The 21,025-nt window shown below is 37.9% G+C and overlaps 1 protein-coding gene across 10 annotated transcripts in view; it reads left to right on the top strand.

Moving 5' to 3' along the window:
- TENM3 (teneurin transmembrane protein 3) overlaps positions 1–21,025 on the top strand; it is a 399,330-nt gene that overhangs the window by 329,205 nt on the left and 49,100 nt on the right. For all 10 annotated transcript variants that reach the window (XM_085222460.1, XM_085222461.1, XM_085222459.1 and 7 more), the window contains 4 exons: positions 12,073–12,219; positions 18,716–18,932; positions 19,946–20,065; positions 20,461–20,722. In XM_085222460.1, coding sequence (XP_085078586.1) covers positions 12,073–12,219; positions 18,716–18,932; positions 19,946–20,065; positions 20,461–20,722 — 746 coding nt within the window. The remainder of the gene's footprint in view (positions 1–12,072; positions 12,220–18,715; positions 18,933–19,945; positions 20,066–20,460; positions 20,723–21,025) is intronic.

The raw sequence follows: 21,025 nt of genomic DNA, 5'->3' as shown, positions 1-21,025 counted from the left end.
TTCTTAATGTCCAGTCTCGTTTTCAGTTATCCCAATGTTTGATTTTCAGTTGACTCTAATTATTAAAGGGTAAAAGGAAGGAAAGAAACAAGTCTGTTGCTATAATTAAAAGGAAGTAGTTGCTCAGTGGTATTCGTCTCCAAAATTTTTTACACTCTAGCTTGCTTCTTCAGTTACATTGGTTTGTATATTTACTCCTAAGACACTTAAGTGGAAATACGACCAAAGGAAATTTTAATTGCTGTGAACTTCCAGAGACCATATGTTTGTTTTTATTCCAATGCTTCAGAACATTGGGAAGCAAAATCATAGGTGATTGCAAAGGTTTGAGTTTTCTGTTCAGGCACGATTTTGACATCTGTCTTTTTTGTTAAGCATCACTATTTCCTTAAGACCCAGCATCACAAGACTGGAAAAGGAAATTAGTATGCATTTACCTTTAAATATATACTTTTGGTTTGTGAGAGAGAACAGAGTAGACCAGATAAAACAATTATTATTTTTTTTTTAAATTATTTTTTGAAGCAATGTGTGCAGTAAGCTTGGCAAGATTGTTTTGACTAATGCAGTAAGCATGGTGTTTGTTGCTGACACACACTGGTCCTTGTGCTACTCTCTGGCAAAGAGTAGCTCTGACATAAACACCATACCTGATGTTGACCACACTTGTAAGTTCTTGTCTTTGCTCTGAACACGTACTTCCAAAAATTTACATCAAAGATGTTCAGCAGATAGCTGCACAGTGCTGTAATGAAATTAATCTAATGAGGAAACCAGAAACTCAAGTATTATTGCTATTGTTTAGCACAAATACAAGATTCATCTAAACACAACAGTATATGTTCCAAATACTAAGCATTTTAAGTCCATCTAAACATCCTTTCCCTCCTGAGAATTGTAACATTTTACCACTTCTTGTATGCACGTGAGAGCAGGTTAAATAACCAGTTTACTGCAAAGCTATGGAAAATCACCTGTCAGTTGTTTTATTTAGTCTGGGGGTCACATTCATGGATCTGAGGTCAGCATCCATAAATCGTTTGGTGAAGTTCGACCTGCATCTCATTGTGAATCAAGACCACACATGCACAGCTGGTGCCCAAGTGATAGCCTGGATGAAAATTTGCTCTGTAATTAAGTTTTCATAACACAGTTGTGCTCAGATATGTTTTTGTTTCTTTTCTATCCCAGCTTGCGATCAGTATGATGACCCTCTCCTGTCTGAATAGTTGTTGTGTGAGATTGGAATGGTATTATTTCAGAAAGTCTATTATTTTTGTGATATAACTGGCATGCACCATGAGTAAATTAAGTAACTGTCATAGGAAGCCCATAAATATGAATACTTTTCCAGCTGCTTTTCCATTAAACTCTGTTAGCTGAATGAAATTAGTAAATAATTATGTTGGTGGGGAATCTGCTATATACCCATGTGCTGTGTTACATCTCAGTTTTATAATGCAGCTTAATTTTTACCATAGACCAAATCAGCTTTAGAGTAATCTAAATTGCAAATTGGCCAATTTGCATTAGAACTATGCCTTCTTGTTCAGATTTGTCAACACCTCTTTTTTAAAAAGTCTTTAACATTAAGCATGGGTGGGTAAGACCATCTGTTCATGGAGCTTGCCTGCAGCTCCATTACTTAACACATGAGACAGGTTACAGCTGTTTAATTGTTATCATGTTGAACGATTATCTTTCAGTCCAAAATTAATATTTATAGATGTATGCATGGAAAACATGTCGTTAAACATAAATGATCTAAATGTGAATTAATGTCATTAAGCCCTGATATTAATCCCTCAGGAGGGCTAAAGTTAGCGTAGTCGTGTTCATGTTACTTTTGAGTGCTGTGTGGTGCTACTTTACCTGGTAGGCAGAACTGAAATTCACATCCAGCGATGGTCTAATATAGAAGTGTAGAGCTGTTAATTTCTTTGCATTTGCAAATTTTCTTGAGCAGGAGTTTTCTAGTTTCAGCTAGCTCTACTAGGAAGTCCATGGAAGTCATCTGATTTAGATTTTCAGAATCAAAAAAAAAAAAAACAAAAAACAACTATAGCATGCCGCTGTTAAGGGCACTCCCATGAATACAGCCTTTGCTCTGGCTACTGGTAAAAGTGGTTTCTGAGTATACGCAAACATGACAGCATTTGCATGCTCGTTTGCTATGTGACCACAAACAGTGTAAGCTCAGAGGTGCTGGTAGTGTTGAGGAACTCTTGCTTTAAGAAGTAATCTTCTTCTCTAAGCCATAAGATCTGCACCTGCTTTCTTCAGCCTGTGTTTAGCTTAGGGCTTCTTATATTACAGATTTCAAATATGACTACAGGGAAATGACACTTCATCCCTTTATAAGGTGAGAGAGCAAGTCTAGACAAATGTATTCCTCCTGTTCTTTTAAAGGGAGTGCTCACAGACGACTTGATAACTAAATATCATTACACTGTATATTTCTGCAGTATGAGCTTCGCAAACAAAATCACCAACCATTTTGAGGGCTTCATTGATCTTCCGACATTATTTCAGCTTAGAGGGAAAGCATAATACATTACGATGACCATCATCATCTCAATACTGATGCTAATTTGACAAATGTTTCACTTATCTACAGAGTTTAAGTTACCTAGTGTATTCACCTTTCATAGTGTTTTAATGCTTGTGTCATTAAGGTACATTTTAATGTATTTGTGCCAAGAATTGTTCAGAAGTATTAGCATTCTTTTGAGATTTTAGTATTTTGATTAGAAGGAAATATTTTCCTTAAAATAAGAATGCTGTGTTAAACTGCTGTGTTTAATCATGTAATTACCAAAATTCCTGTATGTATATTTCCCCTTGATTTTGAGTTTATGGAATTAAGTTCAGTACAAATTTCATCTTAAAGCAAGGCTGAATCTGAAGGAAGGTAGGTCCTTTGGCATTCAAACTGTTTATTCTCAGATAAAATCTACCAAAGTTTCAAAACTAATTACATCAAATACTCATATATTCACCACAATAATGAAAATGAAATCCTATTTCCAAAATTAATGTTTCAAAGCCAACTGATTCTGCTGGAATCAGGATTCAACCACAGTATTTATATCTAAAAACTTAATGAATATGAGAAGATTATTTTCTTGGATTGCAGAGGATTGATAACCACAGTATAACAGTATTACATGAAGTTTAGTACAAATATGTTTTCGGTCTTCCTTGTGCTTGAAGAGCATGTTATTAGTTTTCCAGGCCAAGTCTTGAATATGCAAAATATTTGTACATTTTGTAACTATTAAAACATTGCATTACCAGGCAAGATAGCGCCTGCATACCTGAAGCTGTAAAACAAAGTGAATCATTGTTCAGGCCTTAATACATTCCAGGACCAAGCATCTCAAGTAGAAATTATCTGCTACCATACTTTAAATTGCTAATTGGTTGATTTGCATTTAAATGAGGACCACATGTGAAGTTCAAGTTAGGCACATTTTCAGAAAACAGCAGAATCCTGTGAGATTAGAAGAGTTTTAAAGTGTGTTGCAAAGCTTGCTTGAGTTGAAGTGGCCAGAAAGTAAGTGCTATTGTAACTTTTATAGCTGTGTGCTGGTCAGACACATTCTGAAATTACTTATCGTCTAGGAAGAAAGATGGAAATAGTAATTCTTCCCTTCACATCCCATCCTGTCCCACTCCACGTCCCTAATATGTTTTCAAGCCAAACTTAACTTTCATGCAGTTCTTAGTATAAGTGTCAGGTTTTATGTTCATCTGTCTGAGACAGTTTTTTGAGAGTTTGTCAGAGGCCTCAAACAGGTGTTTGAATTGTGCAGCCTTAACATGTGAGGCAGTTTTAAATCCTTAATGGCATATACCCTTTCTTCTAAATTCTTTTCCAGTTAAATAGATGTTAAATAGGGAACAATGCTGCTCGTGAACATCTTAGCAGTCCCAAACTTCCACTGTCTACTGTATCCTTAAAGGCAACTTAATCTTTTATTCTAAGAGATGTGTGACTTTCCAGTAATAAAGATGAGAAATGTTGCTTTAAAAGTAAAATTGGGGTGGCCTCCAGAACAAAAAATCTAGAGGATAGTGAGCTTCTATGCTTTTGAATGTAAAAGCACATAATAGGTTGCAGCAAGGATCTGTTACGATTTTGGCAAGGGATAAATTGCAGTGAATTCCGGTCTCCTTGCAGAAACAGATGCAGCAGATCTGTGTAGACATTGGAGAAAAGTGAGATGATGAAGGTATGATTTCAGGGTGAGGATTATGTTTTGGCCTATGTAGCGGAAAACAAAGAAAATTACCTAAAACTATTATTCCAACCATGTGCTCTCCCTTAGAAAAAGGGCAAGATGGGAATTTAGGAAAAACTGTTTGTAATCCTCCATTGGCAGCAACGGTCTGAACATATGGTATGTCTGAGACAAGGTTCTTATAAACTCAGAAAAAGGATGACGACCATGAGCTACTTACACTGAAAGAACATGTGCTTTCAGTATAGTGAGATGATGAATAAAGAGAATTATATTTGCAAGTGATATCAAAGTGCCCCTGAGCACTTTGGAAGATGGGACAAGAATTTAAAATTGCTTTAACAAATTGAATAGGGTGTGCAGAAAAATAGGTGCAATTCAACAAATGCAAGGTTCTGTGATTAAGTCAGAATAATCAACACAAAACATTAGGGAGCAGCTCACTAGGTAGAAGAAACTCAGAAGGGCTGTAGTGGATCATGAGTTTGACATGAGTGAATTGCTCTGCACAAAACCTAGAAAAGTGGCTTTGAAATTTTAGCCAATTGTGGAATCCTGTAAGTTTCCTAGTAAAGGCATAATTCTCCTTAGAAGCGTGACATTTTTTAGTAACTTGTGGAGAACAAAAACGGTTCATAAAAGAATCAATGCACCATTCCCAAAGTCTGCCTTGGATAGGATAAAAAATACTGGATTTAAATGTCAGAAGGGATGTTTGTTTTTTACATTCAAAAAGTGTTTTAATTGACTGGGTAGCAAAAAAAACCAGCTGGGTGGAAATGAGAGGAACATGTTGTGCTATCAATAAACCAAAATGAGGAACCACATACAGGCTTGAGTTGGTTAGAGGGGTTAGGCCAGTGCAGTCAACTTTGATTTTTGAACAGGTTCCACCAAAACAACTATCTGCTCTCTCTGAAGTTTTCTATGAAGTTCTCAGAGTATCTCTGATTTGGCAAGTGTCTGTGAAACCAGTGAGTGCCTCATCCCCACTTACTGCTTGGCTATGCAAGGAGTAAGAAACCATTTTCATTTCATGACGTTTACCTGAGTCCATGGTTCAGCCTGTCTGGATAGCATCCCATCCCTCAGGCATGTTAATTGCACACTGCAGTGGTGTCATCCACAAATTTGCTGATGGTGCACTCAATCCTGCTATCAGTGTCATTGGTGAAGATGATAAAGTGCACTGATCCCAGTACTGACCCCTTGAGGAACACCACTTGGCACTGATCTCCATCCAGTCATTGAGCCATTGGCTACCACTCTGGGTACAATCTCATAACCAGTTCCTTGTCCATTGAACAGTCCACCCATCAAATCGATATCTTTCCAATTTGGAGAGAAGAATGCTATGGAGAACCATACCAAAGGCCTTATTCAAGTCCAGAGAGGTGACATCAGTAGTTCTTTCCTCGTCCACTGACACAATTAGATAATCATAGAAAGAGACAAAGTTGGTCAGGCAGAACCTGCCCTTGGTGAAGCCATGCTGGTTATCCCATGTCCCTTCTTTTCCATGTGCCTTAGCATAGCTTCCAGGAGGATCTACTCCGTGATCTTCCCCAGCACTGAGGTGAGAATAACAGGTTGTCAGTTCCCTTGGTCTTTCTGTGCTTCTTAAAAATGGATGTAATATTGCCTTTTTTCCTGTCACTGAGGACTTCACCTGACACTGTGATTTTTGAAATGTCATTGAGACTGGCTTGGCAGTTGCGAGTGAAGATTGAGGCAAAAAAGTTTTTGGGTACCTCAGACTCCTCCATGTCCATTGTTACCAGCCTGCCTGTATTGCTCACTAGGGAGTAGTACTGTGAGGTCAAATTCTGCTCTTACTTGCAAAGTAATTCATGATCCCCGTGGAGCTGTTGAGTTGACACTCAACATGGGATTATGTATGTATACACTACAAAAAAAAATCATGTGGCATGTTGCAGTTTAATGTATAGGTGACAGAGATAATGGTGGGAGAAAACATCTTCTGAAGAACTGTGGTGGTTTCACACTGGTGAGCCACTGAACTCCACAGTGACACCACTGTGTCACTGCCCCAGCCCAAAGAAAGAAGGAGATAAAAGGAATGGAATGGTTTCTAAATAAGTGCAAAAGGTTGAGGTAAGGATGAGGAGATCACTCACCGATTACTATATGAGCAAAACAGACTCAGTACCCGGGGATTAATGTCATTTATTGCCAACTGCTAACAGACTAGAACAAAGAGAACCAAAAGCAAATTAAAAACACCCTCCTCCCATCCACTCTTTTCTATCTCCTTCTCCTGAGTGATGCAGAGGAATGGGGAGTGGGGCTGTGGCCAGTTCATAGTGCTTTGTCTCTGCCACTTCTTTCATGGTCATTCTCTGTCCTGTACTGCCCCTGCTACCAAAAACTTGCCATCTAAGCCCAATACAATGGTAATAATGTAAACTAATAGAAATATGAATTCGCTACACAGTATTCAGGAAGATGTCACTATTATAATTCTTTATGACGGAATAATCAGAATAATGCAGTGCTATAAGTACCAATTAAGGAACGTCGAATCAATGGGTATGTGACTCATGCTGATTTAAACAAGAGCTGATTGGGATAAATGGATTTAATATGTACTTTCATTCTGCAGCTATTCTGTTGTATGTAGAAGTAGCATATGAATAAGGGAGACACTGACTCTAGTAGGCAAGTAATGGGAGACATTACATCTAAAAAAAAGGTCTGCGTTCTGACTGGTTATGAAATATGCCATGTTAAGTTTGAATTTGTTTGACTGCAACTAGTTGTTTTTAAAACACATTTGTCTGCCACCTATTTGTGTGCCTACACACACACAGAGGTAACACCATTTATATTTTATATTGACTGCCACTTGCGTATTGGATTTTGGCCATTCTAAAAAATGTACAGATTTTATAATTTTTGTTTGTTGACTTACAGATGGAACAGACTCCTTGAAATAATACCAAGGCTTTAAATTTCAGTCATAAACCCTGAAAAAAAAAAACAATCCTGTTGCATATGTATTATCTGGCCTGTAACTAGTTTATTAGACTTTTTAAGGATTTAATCTAACTCATATGTGTCAGATATTTAAATAGCATGAAGAGAAGCAACTGCTGAGATGTTCAATCCTACCAAAGTGCTCTAAATCGCACAAAGAGTGCACTGTGCAGAGAGGTATTTAGTACTTCAGTCTGTATGGGGTTAATCCTTGTTTCAGTTGCAGTGCCATGAAGATACAGAAGACAGCACAGCTAGTTAGACTTCACTACAAAATTATATTGTTTCTGGGCTCTTATTCTTTGCTTTTTGATTCTAGGGAACTGCATGTTCACAAAAGTAGTTTCTACCGTTGCCCTTAATGTAAAAGGACCTTAGGTAGAAGGACGTTAAAGTACAGAACGTGATTTCTACGAGTTATAGTGCAATGGTCTGGGACTGAATTCTTTCAAGGCTACTGGATTAAAAAAAAAAAAAAAAAAAAAAAAAAAACAACCTGAATCCCTTCTTTTTTTTAATGCAGATTGGATTTCTGAAAGAAAATAACATGTGGAGGCCTATTTGCAGGGACTATTTTCTGTTGTAGGTTTTTTTCTATGTTCCATTTTGTTACCTCTCCCGACATTTGCGGAGGCATTTAATGTCTCACTGGTGGACAGATGCATTCCCCAGACAGACCTAATTGCTTCCATTTTATGGAAAAAAAAGGCTTGTTTTTTTCCAGTGCTGCACTATTCTAAGAGCAGCTGCGTAGGAGCAAGGGGAATTATACTGGATGAGTAAGAGGAGAATTTTACCCACCCTGAAATGCAGCTGTATCACTTTTGTTTTTGTTTGTGGTTTATGTGAAAAGGTACTTACTTTGTTGCTGCTATTCTAAATGTTCTGTAATTGATGTTTTCATCTTCTTACTTTGTCTCCCTTTAACCTTACCATTATAGAAAAAAAACATACAGTGCAGTGGCTGTCTGACACTTTCTTTGAGAGGCAGAGACTCGAAACTTTCCTCCTGTTAGTTGTAGCAGTGATTGTGTCTTTGGTGTGTCTGTATATCCTTGGGTTTGGGAAGAACCGCTTCCCATTCAGCCAAACAGGAGGAAAGTCCGTGGCTGGAAATGCCTTTCTTACCTCCAGCATGCAGTACTTGCCAGACTGTATCCGTCATCCAGCGCAGGTTTAGAAAAGGACAAATTCTTAGTTTGCCCATATGAACTCTGTTGGGAAATCTTATCCATAGGAGAAATGAGAGACTAAATCTGATGCTGGTGGCTCAGCTTTGCTTGTCCCCACTACAGTGGTCTGCAGTGTCTTGTCGCAACGTGTGTAGATAGCTGGGTGTGATAGCCCACGGTGGACCTGTCCCACATGATTTTGTTTTATGTATCCCTTGCACATAACTGCAGCTAATGTCTGTTTTTTGAAAGTAAGGAACTTACTGCCCATCTCTGCTGTGTTTCATGTATTAGAAGAAAGGCTCACTGCTTTAAATCCATCTCGTGCTGTCTTTCGTTCGTCCATCTGTCCTCAATTTTTTCTTGAAATTTGAAGTGTCATAACTGATGAGAAATAAGTCTTCCTATTCTTGGATGTACAGTGTTACTTATTTTTATACATCTAAAGTCAGAGTTTAATTTTCACCCATTTTTCCAAATGACATGGATTACTATGCTACTAACCTCACTACACCCTCTCCCACCTCATGTAAGGGTCTAACATATTTGCAAAATCGGTGTGTGTGCTCAGAAGAATAATGGTGGCTGAATTCCTCCTCCTAAAAATACTGTTAATCCAATTGGAGTTGACATATTACGCTGGTTATGCTGTCAGAGTTATACGTGACCTGCAAATCCAAGATCTTCCAGTATGGCCAGTGCTTTAAAGCTCAAAAGCTGAGTGATTGCTCCTATATTGTGTTGAAAATTGAATTATTTTTTTTTAAACTAGTTTTGATTATAGTTTTGTTATACGTAAAAATCAAAGCTTGTGAAGAGAAGTGAGAAGAAAAAAGAAAATCCTAGTGTCAGAAATGCAGCATCTCTTTCCTCTGCAAGCTTCCTTTTTGAAACAGTTTCGTTGAATCATAAACTATGTTTGCTGATGTTTGCTGAAAAGAGAATTTCTTGCATTTTTAAAGGATGAGAAATACATTTTCATTCTGTAATGTAAGACCTCTCATGTCAAGTGCACCTGCTTGATTTGCATGTGAATTCTGAACAATTCTTGTTTTATGTGACACTTCTGAAATGTCTGTCTGTTTTTTTTTTCTTTCTAATTCTCAAGCTCACTATTTGGATAAGATAGTGAAAGGTACTGTATATTTGCTCTTTGATGACATGCCTATACCTATATGTATTTTTTTAATATATGAATATATAGTGACAAACACTCTAGATTGGCAAAATAATCGTCTCTTTCATATATTCCATGGATTATAAATTTAACTCATACTACTTTCAACTCATATGATTAAAAATGAAATCTTGCTTATGTTATGTCATGACATTTTATCAGTTATTATACGTTTTTATATAAACTGTATACATGCATTAGATTTTGTTTGAGCCAAAAACTGAAGATAGTATTCATTTGCTGTTTGGTTTGTTTCTTTGTGAGTTTTGTCATTGGATCTTTACCTATAAAAAAGAAAATATTTAGGAAATAAAGCAAAGCAATATTCTTGCCATAGAACAAGTGTAATTAGTTCCAAAGAACAGACTAATTATAGATATGTGTGTTTTTATATATAGACATATCAGTAGAATAATTTAGGATTATAAGCTTTTGTTTATCTGAATGCGGAAAATCTATAGAGAATTATGACTTGTATTTTGTTTGAAGCTAGAGAAAGCTTGCATACTCCATATGACATTTTCAATTGAAAGGATCAAGGATTTAAATACTTATCATGAAACAGCAAAGACTCTTGTATCTTCAGTTATGGTCAAAAGTTAATTAAAAAAAAAAAAGTTTAAAATATTCCTATCCCCTCTTTCCCTGAGTATCTTCTCTATTCCTTATTTGTGTTCTTTTTTCCATTAGAATATGGCAATATTCATGGCAATATCCAGGCTTTTACACAATAAGTCTTGAATGTAACCAGTTGACTCCTAAAACATTCTGTCAGTAGGGGAATTAAATATGTAAGTCTTCCATAAATTAAACAGAAGAAACATTAAGGAAAAGATAGCTCTCTGTATGTCAACAAATACAATTAGCAGCTGCAGTCTTAAAGAATAAGAGTAGCAAGACTAATCACAGCCTGGCTTGGTGGCATGCAACCATAACTGTAGCATCACCATGCTTCCTCACAAGAGGCTCCTCTGATTCTGTCTTCTAAGAGTAATTTGATGAGAGGGAAGCACTCTTTCTAAGTTTTTCTAAGAATGTTTATAATTTGAAAGGAGTCTGTAAATTCAAGATTCGTTAGAAGAAAGACGAAACTGTTCCTTCTAAAGTACTGTCCTAAGCTCAACTAAGTTTAACCAGAGCGAGTCAGTAGAGCAGTTCACAACGACAGCAGTTCTAGAAAGAGAAATGTTTTAGCCGCTTAGCTTTTTTTCACATATATAAAAGTTTGCAGGAAATGTTTGTGTCCAAAAATACTGATTTCTAGCCACTTTCTCATCAGATACTTAGTGCCATATCTGTTCTTGCTTCTGTCAGTCTCTTATCATAGTCATAGATAAGGAACGCCAAGATCTACATATTTATAGTGTTGTCATTCTCATACAGATCATGTTGGCTGCATGCCAGATTTCATCACTAGGAAGTGACAACTACTGTTGTTGTTTTTTTAATGTAATGTTAGACTGAAAACAATTATACATTTTGGATATATATTAAATTATTTTAATTGTTTCCCAAATTTTCCCTCCTTGGCCATAAAAGCAGACAAGATAGGATATAAAGGTAACAGCACAAAAGCCTTAGGGAGATTGTCACAAAAAATCACTCTCTGCTATCTGTCTTGAAGCACGTCACTACCGTGTTTTTGTTCAGTCTATCAATGTTTTATTGTGGTCCTTATGGTATTTCATTTTGTCCGTCCTAAGTAATCAAATACGCACAGCTATTACATTTAGTTGGAAATCCTGTTGGTCCTGTCCCATCCGTATGCAGCCTGAATCCTACTGTTTGTTAGAATAGATGCTAAGCTGCTTCACTATTTCCTGGGCTTTGCTTATTCTGTGAAAAGGAATGTACTTCTGGCATAGTCATTAAAACCAGCCTATACTTTGTGCAGTTTTTTAGCGCACTGTAATTTCACATGAATATACGGCAACTCTGAGACCAGATAAAGTTAACGTTCTCTTTTATTACATGCCTAAAACATACCCGCTTTCCTACTTAATGATTTGGAGGGATTTGTTCATAGTAACAGGGGAGTTTCAACATTTGTACCAGTAAAGAACCAATACTGCAGAGAGCAAATGACAATCAATTCTATGAGCGCAGAAAAATCTATAATTTTATACAGCTGTGTTTGCACAATGCACTCATCTCGTTACTCTGCCAAAAAAAAAAAAATTAAACAAAAATTAAAAACAAACTTAATTTTGTCTGGCCTACAGGTATTTAGAGGATTGATGCATTTATTTCCTGCCTGTACAGGTAAGTGGTGTCTCAAGTGTCAGGCCAATCAAAGATGCCACTTTGTTCAGAATTACGTTCCCCAGGTAATGTTGCTGTTCCACTCCATGTGCAATTACAGTATTTGTGCTGTTAAAAAGGCCTGTTCCCAGTAAGTGTCCCTTGTTTGTATCTTTTATTTGGCTGAAATAATTGCAATATTTAAATCACTTGTGATGTTCTTCTTTGTTTGTTTCGACAGAGGGTTGCCCTGGCTTGTGCAATAGCAATGGGAGGTGCACACTGGACCAGAACGGCTGGCACTGCGTCTGCCAGCCAGGATGGAGGGGAGCAGGCTGTGACGTGGCCATGGAAACTCTGTGCACTGACAGTAAGGACAACGAGGGAGGTAAGATACACCAATTGGATCTGTAACACTGAGGAGAATGTATTGAGGAATGGAGATTCTACAGTCAAATGGCAAAATACTGCTGTGAGAACCATGCACACTCTTTACTAGCTCTCATGCCTGTAAAAGTACACTGCAGTATGCTCTGCGTATCAGCAAAACCTTGCAAGATGCTTATAACAGGCAAGATAGGTACATAGGAAATGATGGGTGTCACCTTAGTTTTCCTGCAGTGTTCTTTTTGAGTGGAATAAAGCATCGTCTCAACTCAGTGAACTGTAGCAGGGAAAACAAAAAAGGAAGGAGTGCAAATTTTCAGTGACCTCAAAAGGAAATGATCCCGAGAGGAAAGGCTGGGACTTTACATTTTGACCTATGATACTATTGCTGGAAACAATTGCTTGCCCAATCTAGAAAGTTCTTGTCCCTCTATCGCCCGTAAATGCTCAGCTAATTGACAGGACACTCCCAGAAGTCATTTGTTGGGGGTTTTTTTGGCTTGCTTCCTTGCAGTCTGTCACTCGGGTGACAGGTAACAATCTGCAGTAAGATGCAGGCAGGACTGCTGACTTAAGGAATCAATCTGCAATCATCGTTGTAGGGTAGGAAAAAGAGACGGGCTGTGACTTTGGCAGGACTCCAGAATCAAGCAGGAGAAAAAACAACACCAAAACACGATTAAATGTGAATGCAGCCATGGAGCAGATCAGCATAATACTTTTGTTGTCTTTTTTCCACCCCCCCCTCTCATTAACTATTTTTTTTTTTTTTTAACACCATCCAGAGCTAAGAAACTCCGCTAGGGAATATAGATGTTAATAATGTCATCTGTGGCTGACTGTTTTTCAGCTTTAGTTTGCAAAGGCCTTCGTTGTTGTTGGTAGGCTGTTTCCTCTCATATCCTGATTGTAATTGAGATTTTGGAAATAATAGTAGCTCTTACTTCTTATGGAAAATACAGTCAAAAGAGTGGTGGTGTTTATTGCTTTACATATCTTTTTATTTACCACACTTTTCTGTTAAATATTTTATATTTTGAGTGAACCTTGCATACTCTGGGGCCTGAAGAATATGATGCAATCTGGTGAACAGTGAGCTAGTGCAAAGCCAAATTTCTGCGTGCATGGAGGGTGCAAGAGGACTGAGCTATCTGTAGCATTTCCATGCAGAGATGTAATATTCAGAGAATGGAGTTCACGTGGGCTGAGGGGTTAAAAACAGAAGAAAGAAAGAGAAACCTGCAAGTGTGAAAAGAGACAAAGCCAGAGAGCAGAGAAACTAGGTTGGAACATAATCTGGACAAAAATAATAGCCGGTAGAAGAAAAGAGGGGAAAATGAAATCTCAGGGATGGTCTAAAACAGATTCAGTAAGTATTAAGAATAATAGAACCATGTGATTTATCAGAAAGTAAGAGGGAGAGTCAACAGCAGATAACAGCAGCAGGACGGAGAGGAGCAAGGTGAGCAGGAATGCACTTAAGCAGAAAAAGAGAAAAGGAGATACTCCTTCAGACTGAAAGCAGTAATAGCTGTTTGTGAGGAAAAAGCAGAAGCAGGATGAGGAATTGGAGCAGAAAGTATCTAAGAGGATGACTTAAAGTTCAAAGAGAGAACGATATTGCAAAAATAAAACTCTAATGCTAGTGTTTGTATGGTTTCTTTTCTCTTAATTTTTTTTCATTATTTTCTTTACCGGCATTAAGCTGCAAAATCTTGGGAGGGGATAGGCCAAACAGTTGTTTTGCCACGATTGACATATATAATGCTATTTGTCACCAGCGTTTCTCTTTCAGTGGATCTGGTTTTAAATGTATATGCCTCAGTAAGGAGCATATTCACTTCTGTCTTTGATTGGGGTCTGAGAAACAGGGTAAAAATGCAGCAATTAAATTAAATTAAGAATTGAAACAATACCAAATAAAAAGTCCTCTTTGCCAGAAACCCACCTGGAAAGAGAAGTGCCATTTCTTCTCTTTCCAAGAGTATGTGCAGCCAACCCACTCATCTCTCAAGCAAGCTATCCAGTTTCCAAACAGCTGCAGGTAATGGGCACACGGATGCCTTTGCTGTATTTATTTACAATGGGACATGAGGTTATCTGAGCACTTATGCTGAATTTATACTGATAACTGCAGGTAGCACAATCTATATCACACTAGGCTCAGCAGTGGTGTAATTGAAGTTAGTGTAGTTCTTAGCTAATAGAGATGCTGTGGTTAATGTTTGCTTCATCATACAGTGGATAAAATGTGCCTCATATATTAATATAATTCATTAATAACAATGTCTGCTGCTCCTCTGATTCTTAGCTGTTCATGGGACTTGTTGTTTGAACGCCATGAACATGAGCATTTGAACGACCTCAGTGGAAAAAGTCCTTGTAAGAAACATTAATGGCATCAAGGCATTCTTGGTCTTTTTCCCATCTAGAAGCTACTGATATATATAATAGGATGATTATTTGTCTGCCTTTTAATACAGATTTTTGAAAGTCTTGTAAATCATTTCCCTTAAAGGATGACTCTTTATTTTCCCATGTGATCAAGCTAGATAGTCTGTTACAGGATTTTCTTTACATTTCAGCAGTCCACAAAAAAATGTGTCTGAATTAAATTCTTAATGACTTTCTGAAAGAGGAGTCAGAGTTTTCTGGAGTTGGAAGAACCCTAGCTTGCTTTACTTGGGAAAAAATGTGTCACTATTACACTTTGACAAAGTGAACTGTGTTTTGTCTTTACTTTAGGAAGCAAAATCTGTTGACTCCTTAGATAGGTCTTTATTGAGCAGTATCCTTTGTTAGGCTTCCTTTTTACAAGCTCCTATCCAATTAATAAGAGTAGCTACACATTTCCACCAGCGGAACTGAAAGGACTATTAACAGTGTTTTATTAGTAAAATTAAAATAAATGCTATAGTAAAGCAAATCCTACTAAGCATTATGCTGCTGTATTTTTGTAATTACTTGCATAGGCTAGCATGGCTTGTCAGGATTATTGTTGTCACAGTGCAAAGTCAGACTAATTTGAGTACCCTGGGTATGCTTACAGGGATACTGCAGTAGGAGCATTGAAAAAGATAGTTGTGTGCTGCTCAGGAATAAATCAGGCGCTATTTCTTCTTTTGTGGCTTTTCTGACGAGCTGCTCATAAAGGCAATCATTTTTGCTGTCTATAATTGAGTCTACTCAGTGTACCCTGTTGTAAAACTGAGCTACATGAGGATAACAGAGTTTTGTTAATAGGGTTTTCTGTCCATTCCAGCCTCTTCGCTTTGTGTGCCACTGGCATTGAAACCACTCTTGTGGAATGACCAGCATCATAGCTTCAAAACCAGGTGCCTCCGATATAGGGACTGGATTTCACTTTATGGAGATTCTGAGCTGCCTAAATATACAGTCAGCTCACTTACCAACAATGTGATTGATGTAGGTCCTTGGTCATGAGCTCTCCTTGACAGTGGCAGAACTTGTACCCAGGAGTAATTTTGTCCACAAGTTGTCTTCCAGGAAGAGACAATAATGAAGTCATTATATGTGTTGTATATAGAAGAATCACTTACATCTAGAACAACAACAAAAAAGAGAAATAGCCCCCTGAGGCTGATAATGATTGTCCAGCTGGCTAGAAGAGTTTTTATTTTCTGTATAATTTTCCTATTGCATTTGAGTGATGTAACTGATAAGCTAGTGTTAAGCTAAGCCTCATTTTTCAGGCTAAATGCAATTCATTGATATTTCACAGAACTTCCTCAGAAAGGAAATTCTACTGTGCTTCACACAGTGCAATAGAGTAGTCATCTTAGTGGTACTAGATAGCTCTAGCCACATAAGTACAGAGAAAGAATGAAAAATGTTTTCTCAAGTTATAAGGAGCCAGATTCATAACCATTCGTCACTCGCCTGGGCAAGATGCTGATAAACTCCACAGAAAAATAACAAACAGCGTATCCCTATATCTGGGCTGGTGAAAATGAGATTCTTTCTCTGATTGATGTTAGTAGAGAGGCTTGTAAAAATGCATTTCCAGCTGATTAGTTCAGAAGGTGTCAATCTCCTGCAGTTTTATGACCTGCAGACTGTACTCCAGATGTACATTTGCTTTTTATAAACTAACAAAGATGAATGACTAAATTTGAGCATTTCTTTGGCAACTGCACCAGATATTGCCTGGGAGACCGTACAGAGATATAAAAAAGCAAAACTATGCTTTTAACCATCGGTACCCCCAGGTTTGACACTGAGCCAGGCTTCTAGAGCTAAAACCAGCAAGGGAGCTGAGCACCTCAGCTGGAAAGGGGTTTCATATCGTACGAGAATGATACTGTAGAAAATCACTAGAGTCACAGACGGTTTGAAGTTAGAAAGGCCTCTGGATATTGTTTAGTCCCTGCTCAAAGCAGGGTCAGCTAGGGCAGGCTGCTCAGGGCCCTGCTGGGTTCCAAATATCGCCAAGGGTGGAGACTGCGCAGCCTCCCTGGGCAGCCTGTTGCAGCATCTGATGACTCTCACAGTAATAAACCTTTTCTGATGTTTGAACAGAATTATGTATGTCAGTCTGTGCCCATTGCCTGTGGGCCTTTTGCTGGGTATCAAGCAAGGAGTCAGATTGCATCTACTTTGCACCCTCCCATGAGGTGTTTATATGCACTGATGAGATCCTCCTCCAGGCTGGACAATTCTAGCTCTCTCAGACTATTTTCTCAGAGGAGAGGTGCTCCAGTCCCTTAATTGTCTTCATGGCCCTTCGCTGAACTCTCTCTAGCATGTCCATGTCTCTCTGTACCGGAGAGTCTACACCAAACCCATCACTCCAGGTGTGGCCTCAACAGGGGCTGAGCAGAGAGGAAGGTTCACCTCTTTTGACCTCTCAGTATCCCTCTTCCTTACACAGCCCCATATGACATCAGCACCTTCCTTGCTGCAAGGGCACATCGCTGGCTTGTGTTCAGCTTGGTGTCTGCCAGAACTCCCAAGGTCTTCTTCACAGAGCTGCTTGCCAGCCAGCTGCCCCCCAGCACGTCCTGGTGCCTGGGGGGGATTCCTCCCCAGGTGCAAGACTGCACTTCTCTCTGTCGAACTTCAAGAGGTTCCTGTCAGCCCATTTCTCCAGCCTGTCCGGGTCCCTCTGGATGGCAGCACAACCCTCAGGCATATCAACCACTCATCCCAGAAAAAATCAGTGATGTTTCTTTTCTCTGAAAAAGTTTAAGCTTTGATATATATAACGATGACTTTTTCATCTCTTTTATTTTCCTTGAACTGACTTCAATGTCAGCTGAGTTAAATAAGAATTTTAGATGTGCAAAAGAATAGAAATCCCAGCCCTTTACTGTTTTGCCAATCCTCTAACTGATCCGCGTAGCATGGCAATTCTTAGAGGAATACCTTTAGAAGATCTCTGTTTACTTACACTCTTTCAACATGTGATTGAACAGAAAAATGGATGATAATTTTCCCTGCAGAAAGAAGTTATGCTATAAAGCTAGGTTCTTTTGTAAGAGAAGCGGTCGTGGGCTTCCTCAGAGTGCTGCATTGGTATATTTTTCAGTTCAGTGCAGCAAGCAAGCTCCCTCTGTAATATAAATGGAATAATAAAATGTTTGAGCTATTTCAGTCTTGCCGTTCTTTGGGGGAAACAATTATCAGAATGTGATACCATATTACATTCATCTAGAAATTTTCTGTCGCTGACATTTCCAGGCTCATTTTCCTTATGACTTTACTTACAGCAAATTAGTAGTTATCAATTTGATCTTGATTTTAATCTTTCACCAAATTAGATTTCCAGCGATGTGACACATCTACTGCTCATTATATGTGAATATTTCAGCACATGAGCATAAAAGCACCCACGTGTTTAAATCTTGTTTATAGTGGCCAGTATTCCTCATCATTTTATTCAGAAAAAAAAAAAAATCTAAAGGTTAAATACAGATTTTGTTCTCTTACACATTTACTTGCAAAGTAGTGGTGGAAATTGCCTTTGCCACTAGCAACAAAACCTTCCTGCCGAAGTATAAAGGAATTCACCTTGATAAATACTGTGAAATATTTAAAGATCCTCGCAGCACAGATGGGCTGAAAAAGTTGAGGAAAATAGCAGAGTGGGATTTCCTTGTTTCTTTTCTCTAGCAAGCCAAATAACCCCAGATAAAAGCTACTGAGACCCACCTAAAATGTTTAATATTTATAAATTAGCAGTGTATGCAGAGCCTGAGTTGCCTTCATTTTCTGTTTTGTTCCACGTGTTTGTAGAGGAGTATCAAACAAATACACTTAATTTATGCACGTTGAACCTGCTAGGATTTCCATGGGAGTTTAAGAACTCAGTGGAAACAGGCTTATTTTTCCCTAATTGAAAGTGAATTCATTAAAATCTTAATTATTAATATTCTTTCATACTACATAATTTTTCTAAATCTCTCTGCTGGCCCACTCACTCGCATACAAAGGGCCAGAGAAAGAGTTTGTTCATTTTTCTGAATTTCTTCCAACAGATGGACTGGTTGACTGTATGGATCCTGACTGCTGTTTACAGAGCTCTTGCCAAAATCAGCCTTACTGTCGTGGGCTACCTGATCCGCAAGATATTATCAGCCAAAGCCAACAGTCACCATCTCAGCAAGCTGCCAAAGCATTTTATGACCGGATCAGTTTTCTCATTGGAGCAGACAGCACTCATGTCATACCTGGGGAAAGTCCTTTCAATAAGAGGTGAGCGTGACTCATCCTTTACTCATGCATACTGAAACAGTTGAAGAGCATGTGAGGTGTGCAGTAGAAGATCCATTGTGATCTTTGCCTTCATGCAATGACTCTCAGCAAAAGCGTTTTTTCCCTATTTATCAGATTATTTGTGCTTATCTCAATACCTGCAAAATTCAGATTGTCAGTGCTGCTGGGTTGCTCACCATACCTGGTACCTGTATTCTAACCGGGCACTTCATTAATGATTTAATAGATCTTTATTTAACCAGTTGATTTGGGTTAGCACAGTTGGAAATGTATCAAAGCAATGAAAACACTTCAGAAGGAAAAGCAAAGCTGCACTTTTTAAACTGAGCTCACTAAATAATATAAATTATGAATTAATGTAATGGAACTGTTAAGTGCACGACAGTATAATTGCATAAACTATTTGACTGGTGCTCTGCAAAGCAGTAATGACCTGAAAATAAAACAGTAACAGGAAGCAGGTGTCTCAGATCTCACTGAGTGAAAGAAGATGATTTACACTAGAACTACTGTGTTTGCAGTAATTTAACAGCATTAATGTGTTTGGGCACAGCAGATGATTAAAAGTTGTTGCACAAGTGTTCCTTATTGCTCTTTTAAATTTTGTGCTTTGTAGTCCCTGCAGTTTTACAGATTGCTTTGATAATTGAAAAGTACATTTTTCAAGAATCTGCCAGAGGTATGACTTGCAGAATGTTTAGAGTTTATAAATTCTTAAAATTCTTCAGTGAATTACTAGGCTTAGTAGCTCAGTGTGGTCAAAATGAAGCAAAGAACCTCAGCCAAACGAAAACAAAATTATTATATGTATATGTTGTAGTATGTGTTTATACAATGTAAATTATGTGAATTTGTGGAAGGGTTAGAGGCTCAGGGATGATTTTCTAATGGGAGTTGATGCCATGTGGAGATGTTTGCTGTGCTAGCTATTACTCATTCAAAAGAGAATTATAAAAGCCAAATTTGTATCTGATTCTGCATCTTTCTTACAGCCTTGCATCTGTCATAAGGGGCCAAGTATTAACTGCTGACGGAACTCCACTCATTGGAGTCAACGTTTCCTTTTTACACTACCCAGACTATGGATACACAATCACCCGCCAAGATGGCATGTAAGTTCACTTTGAAGCACTTCTGAGGCATGAAGATAGCAAATACATTAATGAAAGAGCTCCTTGTAAAAATAAACTAATAATTAAATAATGGAAACAAAAGACGTGAAAAAAAATGATTGAGCAACACTGTACTTTGTACATTCTTCAAGTAACGTTAAATATGCCCATTATATACTTTAGAAGTAGAAGGACTTGTTTAATTTAAAAACAGGATCCCAAATTCTCCATTCTTAATGCAGTATTACATAATGCAATGTAATTGATTTCTCTGTTGCTACTAGTAGAGCTATTCTATCTTCAGAGCAGTACAGTAGGATGAAGAATCAGTCAGTAAAATGAATGCTGTGGGATGGCTTTGGGAATTTGTAATAGCTGCCCCTATTTTTTTCTAGGTTTGACTTGGTAGCGAATGGTGGTGCCTCTCTGACACTGGTGTTCGAGCGGTCACCATTCCTGACCCAGTATCATACAGTATGGATTCCCTGGAATGTCTTTTATGTAATGGATACCCTGGTCATGAAAAAGGAAGAGAACGACATTCCTAGCTGTGATCTGAGTGGATTTGTAAGGCCAAACCCTATCATCGTGTCATCACCTTTATCAACCTTGTTTAGAATTTCTCCTGAAGATAGTCCTATCATCCCAGAGACACAGGTAAACTGTTCTACAAACAAATAGCATCTTATCTCTGGCTAGAATTAAGCAAATATAATGAACAGAGTACAAATTCTTTTAAAAAAAAAAGAAATTGTAGAATTGTAAGAAATTGTATCATAATTTTTTTACTGTAATAGTGTTACATACGCACCACAGAAACAAAATGGAAGTTGTTTTTCCACTCTATCACAGAGACCCATGCATTTCACTTTATCCACTTAGTTTTAATAAAGAGCATGATACTTCTATGTTTATATACTAAAATAATTCTGTGTTTGTAGCAATAAGGGCAGGCTTACA

The sequence above is a fragment of the Meleagris gallopavo genome, chromosome 4 (genome assembly GCF_905368555.1).
Source record: "Meleagris gallopavo chromosome 4, MGAL_WU_HG_1.1, whole genome shotgun sequence".
In the NCBI taxonomy this organism is placed as follows: Eukaryota; Metazoa; Chordata; class Aves; order Galliformes; family Phasianidae; genus Meleagris; species Meleagris gallopavo.
This window is presented reverse-complemented; position numbering and strand designations above follow the sequence as displayed.